General features: G+C 36.8%; 1 protein-coding gene across 1 annotated transcript; it reads right to left on the reverse strand.

Annotated features, from left to right (window-relative positions):
* Window positions 1–1,222: 1,222 nt before the first annotated feature.
* On the reverse strand, window positions 1,223–8,242 carry tomm34 (translocase of outer mitochondrial membrane 34). The gene is made up of 8 exons (XM_033966879.2): window positions 7,927–8,242; window positions 6,354–6,495; window positions 6,012–6,111; window positions 5,681–5,833; window positions 4,288–4,433; window positions 3,210–3,357; window positions 2,975–3,101; window positions 1,223–2,614 (listed from the first exon to the last, which is right to left on the reverse strand). The coding sequence occupies exons 2-8, from the start codon at window positions 6,481–6,483 to the stop codon at window positions 2,510–2,512; spliced, it is 909 nt and encodes a 302-aa protein (XP_033822770.1). The 5' UTR covers window positions 6,484–6,495; window positions 7,927–8,242; the 3' UTR covers window positions 1,223–2,509.
* Window positions 8,243–8,639: the final 397 nt, after the last annotated feature.

An 8,639-nucleotide genomic window follows, 5' to 3' on the forward strand; every position in this document is an offset into this window, starting at 1 on the left:
ACTGATGGTATGCTAACGCGCTAATGCAGATGCTAACCGCTAACCCTGATTAGCCGTGTCACAATCGCCTTTGCCATCGACCATTTACATTCCACCATAGTTTTAGATAACTCATGTCTTTATATGTTTTCTTTCTACAATTTGCTGGGGACATAATAATTCATGCACTATACAATTTTACAATGGAAAAAAAAATTACAAAAAAAGAAAAAAATCTCCTAAAAATTTCTTCGAACAAAGCTTTTTCCCCATGCAGTAGTGAATGTGGCACCTATATGTATATCAGCAATCATTTTGTTTTTACTGACCAGTATTCTGCTTAAAATAACTTAAAAAAAACTACATAAAATGACTTAAAAAAATACAAAAAAAAGCTTCATGTGATGGTTTTCTTGCTTAGCGCGCACGTGGTTGTGAACATTTAGACTTTAGCTGACCGACACCCATAGAAAATGAATGAAAAGTTGTTTAAAAAAAAAAAAAAAAACTCCCCCAACGCCCCAACACTGTCCTCCTCCTGGTTATTGAAGTAGGTCTGTGTGAAAGTGGCTCTAGCTCCACTCCATGTTCCAACAGGACAAATGTAAGAGACGATTTAAGTGAAATAAAGGTTTTATCAGTTCTGAATGGCCTCTGCTTATTACTCAAAATGCAGCGTACAGGTTAAGCTCGCTTGGTTAAATATTCTCCTTATGTCTTGGTTTCTTAGAAAACATAAGGAGGGTTGTGCGATACTTTGAAAGAAATTATGTCTGTACAGTATATCCTTTTACAGATTCACTTTGGAACTGGACAAGGAACCATAAACATTTGGATTTTATATTTCATATGCATAACTTAGTTGTGTCCCCAGATGCGAGGTAAACATGTTCAAACTCAAATATAGCTTTTAATGATGACAAAAGCACTGGATATGATGGCCAAGTTGTTAGTTTTAAAATTTGGGATTTTAGTTCAAGGCAGTGAACCAATCAGAAAGCAGAATGAGCCTCACGTCAACTATTTGTGTTGTCTGTTTCAGTGCTGAAATTCAGGTGGTTTAAAACTTGAGTCCTTTTAAACTGATCTGAATGGTCACTACCTAAACTGCAGCCAAATTTAAATCAGTGCTAGTGCAACCTCTGCAGCTCAGTGAGTGAATTCTGAAGATTGAGGTTTCACATGAGGCATGGCTTGTATAAAAAAAAAAAAAACAATAGGTAATGCCATAAAAACCTAAAGTACAGTTCTTTTTTTTATTTGAGGAAAAAAAGCAACAATGACTTCAAGAAATTTATTCATGCTGAAAACAGGCAGGTGTGACAAACATAACAGGCGAATTGGAGATGTAAAGATAAGGTTCTGAAGTGGATCAAACATCAACAAAAAAACAATGACACACATTCTGTACAGAAAGGCAGGACGTCTCTCCAAAGTAAGGTAAGGTAAGCAGATAAGCAGAAAAGTCAGTGATGAAGTGTATTTTAAATGTACATTTTCCTTATCAGAAACTCGCCACACTCACAAAATAAAGCTAAATTTCACCAGACAAAGGTTTGCTAAAACTGGGTCAACTTTCACCAAATGCAATAACAGTCTTTTCTCTTAATTGTCAGTCTATTTGTTTTGCAGTGATGTAAAATTCGGAAGCCAGTATTGTATGTAAAAGTATCTGCAACAATGAGTAACACTAGTTTAAAAATGAAATGGTCTCTGGTACTCAGGTTCTTTATACAGGCTTGAGACCAGCACAAACCTAGGAAACATTGGTACAGTGCCCTCCATACAGCAAGGTGGTCCCATGTTTGATTCCCATACAACTAGAGTTACATGTGGAGTTTGCATGTTCTTCTTGTGTTTTGGGGTTTCTCTCCTATGTCCTATAAAACACATTCCACCTGCCCCAGTCAAAATTCTAGCATTCAAAACAATAGGTACAGTTTTGAGGTTTGTTATTGATACTTTTATTTAAAGCAATACCGTGTAACGTTCTGGAGGTGGCATGTCACTTTATTCCATGGAAATACAATTAAAACCATACTTCGGAACATTCTCTATGCAGATAAGTTTGATGCCATACCGTGGAATATTATAGCCAAAGGAGCATTTCCATGTAAACAAGCAGGAGTAAGAGTCAGTTTTGTGGAGATGCAAGCTTGGTCACAGTAATAATGCATGTTTTTCAGTCCAATAAAAACTATTTTATTTTTGTCAAATTTCTGGTTTAAAGTTACACAGCGAGGCTTTAAAACTGCACTTGTTTTGGATCAGAAAAACAACAAGAAACGACATTAAACATGCTCCTGTCTGCTATGCTAAACATTAATAGATTTTGCAAAGTGGTGAAAGTTAAGCTCCCCCTCCCCAAAACATCCAGCATTTTATAAATACAGTTGTCATAAATACTTAAAAAAAAATGTGGAAAAAAATGTTCAAATAATCCTTAAAACATTCCCTGGATTGAATGTGGTGTAGAGTTGAGAGAAGACCATGTGACCGTGAGAGCCTCTCTGATTGGACGGTTTCTTTTTCACTTCTTCTTCTTCTGCACTTCCTGGAGTAGCTTGAGTGCGGCCGCGTTTTTGGGTTCGATTTTCAGCAGACTGTTGAGGTCATCGATACAGGATTTGAGATTCTGCCACAAGGGAGACAATTGTTCATTTTATAGTTGTAAGTGCTTTATTTTCTCCCACATAGTATTAACTGTCTGAAAAAGCATCTTGGAAATTGTCAGACAGATTATCAAACTCAAAATTTGCATAATACAGCCCGAAAGGAAACTTCCATTAATGTCTGTGCCCTCTGCTGGCAACAATAGGGTATGGTCAAGCATTAGCAACATGGTGTTAGCAGATGATGCCTCAGACTCAAGGAACTGCCCCTGACATTCATCTTCTAGGTCAATAAAATCTATTTTACTCTGTATTGCACCTTGTCAAAGCAGATACTTGAGATAATTTGAGATTTTTGCTTTGTAAAATGTAGTGGTACTAACCTGTAGCTCCCTGTGTGCCTGGGCCCTTCTGTACAGGGCCTTGATATTGGAGGAGTCCATGCTTAAGGCCTTGTCACAGTCTGTCACTGCCTCTCTGTGCTGCTTTACTGACAGGTAACACAGGGCTCTATGGAACACAATCAACAAATCAATAATGCTCTACAAAATAGACAGATGAATAGATATTGACATCATTTCTAAAGGTATAATAATATGGTGAACACTATAGCGCCACCTGTTGGTATATGTGGTGACTTCATTGGGGTAAAGCTGGATGCTCTGGCTGTACTTGTCGATGGCCTTTCTGTGCTCTCCCTTCTTCACCAGAGCGTTGCCCTCCTCCTTCAGAATCTGAGCCTTCTTCTTGTCTTTCTCACTGGGACCTGCACACACAAATGTTAGCTAGTTCTTCTGTAATATGGAATTCAATTGCTAATTTCTTTTATAAATCAATTTGTCAACATTTTTGGACCTAGTGTTAAAAGGAATATCTTAATATATAAAATTATTTACATCAGGCACATTTAAAAATATTAGAGACAAAGCAAGAAGAGTTTGCCACCAATCTGCAACCAATACATGCTTAGCTTAGATCTGAAGTGTAATAATCATAATTTTAATCAGATGAGTAAGAAAAATGACTTAACTCAAAGTAAATAGCAAAATATGAACAATTTGTAATATAATAATGTCTAAATGTTGTCTTGCTCTTGTCCTGTAGATATAATATTGTGACTTGTATTGTCTTGTTAAAGGGCTTGTACCTGATTTCAAAACCATGAGTCAAAAACATGTTTTAGTTTGAACTGCTGACCTCGCCCACTTAGTTGTTTCTGTGTCATGGTGCAATATATCACAGTGGCAGAAAGGATTATCTTGGATAGTCAGGCAGTTTTTTTCCAATCTCTGCTATTATTTGCTTTTTTGCCACTCTTGAAAACGCACCATGGCAGAGAATCAAATTTCTCCCATATGCCTTGATGGTTGTGTCAGTTATTACCTGAGAAAATGCTGTATAAAATGAACACATTATATTTTACAGTCTCAGTCTTCTCTTAGGCAGGTCTTCAGGTAAAAACTATTTATCTTGACAAGAATAAATTAGAATTATGTGCAGGCCCTTTAAATCTAGTCCCACCCAAAAACAGATGTACTTAATAAAAGCATAAATCTATAGTACATATCGACCAATGGGGTAATCTGTTTTTTACTAAATAAAACTGGCTAATATAATTTTTCTAGCAGAAAACATTTTCAAATTAGCACTGTATGAATAACGTGAAGTTGTTTTGACCAGTGGTTTAGTGCAGTACCAGAGTCGTTGGTCCTGTTATTGTTCTGCTGTGGAGAGGCAGGTTGCTGGTTCAATTTCTCCCTCACAGACAAAGGCACAGTGGGGATAGGAGGCAGCTTCTCTCTCCATGAAGGCCCGTCTGCTTCTGTCAGGGCTTTGGTCATCCTGAGGAATATCCGAAACATTATTATTTATTGTTTTATAAGAACTGTGTGTAATTAGATTTTAAATTCCATAAACATAACCTAATTGTGTCCCCAGATACGAGGTAAACATGTTTAAATCAAATACAGTGATTACTGATGACATTTACAGAAACAATGGACATTTATTTATTCATATAATTTGGATAATTGTTTTGATAACGAAAACACCAATCAGAAAGTAGAATGAGCCTCACACAAGTCTCTCACTTGGGTTGCCAGTTTCAATGCTAAAATCCAGTTAGTTTAAACCTAAAAGGACTCTCTCTGATCTGAATAGTCACTACCTAAACCCCAGAACCTACAGTCAATCATTAATCAGTGCTAGTCCAGCCTCTGCAGCTCAGTGAGTGAATTCTGGAGATTCTGAGCTTTCACATGTGGCATTGTTATGTTTTTTTCTCAATTTTTATTTTTGGTGGTAATATTTTCCCTATTATACTTTTGTTTAGTGAAGTGATTTATATATTTTTTTCCATTTTTACTACTTTGGATTAGTTACTTTTGCCTATTTTTGTAGTCTATTTAACTATATAGAATTTTTCGAGTCTCTCCTGGGCCCTTTTTGTTCAGTGTGCCCAGGTGATCATAAACGGCGTGCACACAGCGTGCTCGCTGTTCCCCACTGGTCCGACCTCACGCCACTGTGAGTCAGGATGCACACGTCTCCTGTGCACTCTGAGTCCGGCACTGCTCCCTGCTGGCACGTCCACGCCTGCTTTTTTTTCTTGTTAGCTTAGCTTTCTGTTTGACATGGTGAGTCGGACGTCCTGTTTTCATTTATTTTACGTAGGGAAAGTTTATTTTTACACAGCAGCACAGCAGGGTCTTTATCTTTGTTACTTTGATCTAGTTAGTGAGCAGGTTTTGGTTAAGGATTTTTGTTTCACTTCTTTACCGACAAAAAATAATAATAATAATTAAAGATTAAATAAAGTAAACATCCTAAATAAACTCAAGTGAACTCTTAACCTGTTTCATATCATTTTTAAATGTGTTTGACTTTGAGTCATAACAGGCATGGGCAGTCCATATACTGAGAATGAGAAAAACTTGTGTGTCCTTTATCTGCAGGTTAAGGAACTCGAAAACAAGATTCAGTCCTGACTGTAGTATATTTTATATAACTTTTTTTTTAAGAGCACAAGTTACGTAAAGTTCCTTTAAAACTAAGTAAAGCTAAAAAGAAAGTGAAAGTGCCTGTCTGACCTGTTGGTGCCATCGTGAGCTGCTGCGATGTTACAGTCGATCTGCAGGGCAGTCTTGTAGTCCACATAGGCCAGTTTGTACCTCTCCAGACCCTCATAGGCTGCAGCCCGACGTAGCAGAGATTTCACGTTAAACGGGTACAGCTCCAGAGACCTGCCGGGCACAAAGCAGGGAAGAGCATTTAGTATAGCCCCTGGAGAACAACACAAGGAAGAATGAGAAACCACTTAGATTTAGATATGTTTTCACTTGGTAAAAAAACAAATCCATCTTAAAAATAACAGACATGTATACTCTAGATAGAAGATTTAAGAGTGAAAACTTGACTTACTTGGTACAGTCCTTAACACATTCTGAGCAGTTACCATCTTTTAGATAACTGGCTGCACGGTTTGAATACAGAATCCCCAAATCCTCTGGGTTTTTCTGAGCTAGACACAAGAGAAGAAACCATTATGGTCACTGACAATGGTATGAAACACAATATTATACAGTACTTATAGTTACTTAAGAACCAAAAAATGCATATGATAAAAGAGTTAGTAGTTCTACTGTAATTTTTGGTCCACCAGAATTTTCAGTAAACATACAATTTCCCTAAATATTTACAGAAAATTGCTAATGCATTTTCTCAAAAATATCCTTTAAAGTACTGAATGTAGTAGTATCTCACCAGCTTTCTCGAGCTCTTTGATGGCCTGGTTGTAGAAGTTGATGGCCTCTCCGTACTGTCCCGTCTTAAAGCACTCGTTTCCAGACTGCTTCAGAGCTGACCACGACTGCGACTTACTTTTAGGAGCCATCTGTAAAAGTAACTACAAAGAGAGAAGACAAAATGGTCAATTCGTATGTAGGCTAGTTGGTTTTAGACACATTCCTTGAATTTTTATGTTGGCAACAGTCAACAGAAAAAAAAATACTTTTAATAATAACTAAGAGTGAACTGCACCAGTCCAAAATAAAGAAATATTGCATAAGCCATCATAGCATTTAGTGACTTTTATCAAATGGTGGGTTTTAAGTCATACAAGATAATAATATGAAGTATTATTAATTCACATATTTAATCTTAAAACTGGTGCTGTCACAATACTAAAATTTCAAACTTTGTTACTAAGAAACAGACTCAATACTCAATGATGATAATAAAAAACACTCTTTATTTAGATAAGAGAATGTCATTTTCTTTTATATTTCCATGTGGCCTTGTATCTGTGCAAACCCTCAGTGGTCCATGGGTGTATACTAGTTTTGTTCTGATAGCTCAACATCATTCTAAAGTTAGTCAGGAAAGGTTCATTTCTGTTCAGTGAATGTGACTTTTTAGTACTGATAATTACTCAAATGAGTACCTAGGTTTGATACTAGTTTTAGTATCGATTAGTATCCGATTTTCAATGCTTTTGAAAACCACATTTACAACATGATCAACACACCTAAACCAAACCATCCCATGATCAAAACAAAAACACAAAATAATACAACTACTTTAATGTCTTTTGCTGTAGTCATTGGGCTATTCCTTAGCTATAACTTGACTATAGGCATCATCTAATTGATAAGCAGTTGTGAATATCCTAGATTAGAATGACATACGAGGTAAAACTATAGAATTTGTTGGTCCCAAAGCCCCACATAAGAGTTGTTTTATGGAGCAGCTCTCATGTTACAGACCACAACATAACAAAAGGCCCAAATAATCACCAAAATTATAAGTATAATTAACTGGTATTTCTCTTTTGTATTTTATTTAATCTTTAGATGCTTAACATTAGCTATCATTGTGGATGCGATTAAATTATGAACAATTTCCATTTTAAACCACCTGAATCTAATTTAGTAATATGAATGAATTTTGATAAGTATTTAACAGACGTTGAGGTTAAAACATGAAATTGACACAAAATAATGTAATCAATTAGTTTTTGTTGCTGTCGTGAAGCTTATTTGCTAACTTGTGCTAAACGGAAGTAGCGAGTAGCCGGGTGTTGTGCCAAATTTTGCATCCCCATTGAATATTGTTAACTATTAAGAAAAAAACGAAAGTGAAACACATAAACAACCAAATATTAATAAATTATTGAGTTGAACATTATTTCAGTTAGGTTAAAACGTGCTTAAGTTAGTCGGAAGTTGTTAAAACGGCTAATTCTGGCGATGAGTAAACCGGTAAGGGATACAAATATTAGCCTAACACTAGCTAACTCACGCTGCCGAATGCTAATGCTAAACTACATGCCTCTTACCGGCGTCTGGAGTCAAGACTTTGCGGGAAAACTCTTCTCGTCTTCTATCTGTTCCTGGATCTACCCGTGAACTCTGGACCCAGCGTTATATTGTGATCAGTGACATAACATGGTATTTTTCAGTCTAAATATAAGCTCCGATTCTCGCCGTGGTGCTGTGCTGAGCTGTGCCCGGAAAGGGGTCCGCTGGTGGTGGTCGGGTGTGTGGAAGTTGCCCGGTGTCTCTAGCAACTTCTCCGCTGCCCAAAAAGGGAGTGAGGGGGGACGAACTTGTTCGGCGATCGGTTTCGTTTCAGCTTCGTGGTGATGGGTTTACCGTCTGGAGAAACGCGCCCTCTTGTGGTTTAAAGTAGAACTACCAAGTTATATTGTAATTATAATGTAGCTGTGTAAATTCTATTAAATTATAAGTAAGTGATAATAACATAAGGCATTATATTCCTTTATTGCTTTTGCTATAGATAGGCCATTCGGCTTCCTGTTATATGTGACATTTTGCGGATATTTAATTCAAATTACGGTATTTAATTATGAAAACCAGTGATAGCAGTGATTTTATTTAATAATAAAAATTTAATCAATACTATATTTTTAGACACTCATACACACTTTACAGAGCATTATTCATTCACCACAGCTGCCCTGGGGCAAACTGACAGAAGTGAGGATGGCAGTCTGTTCTGCTGACCCCTCTGACCATCAACAACACTCAA

Source organism: Periophthalmus magnuspinnatus, chromosome 5 (genome assembly GCF_009829125.3).
Source record: "Periophthalmus magnuspinnatus isolate fPerMag1 chromosome 5, fPerMag1.2.pri, whole genome shotgun sequence".
NCBI lineage: Eukaryota > Metazoa > Chordata > Actinopteri > Gobiiformes > Gobiidae > Periophthalmus > Periophthalmus magnuspinnatus.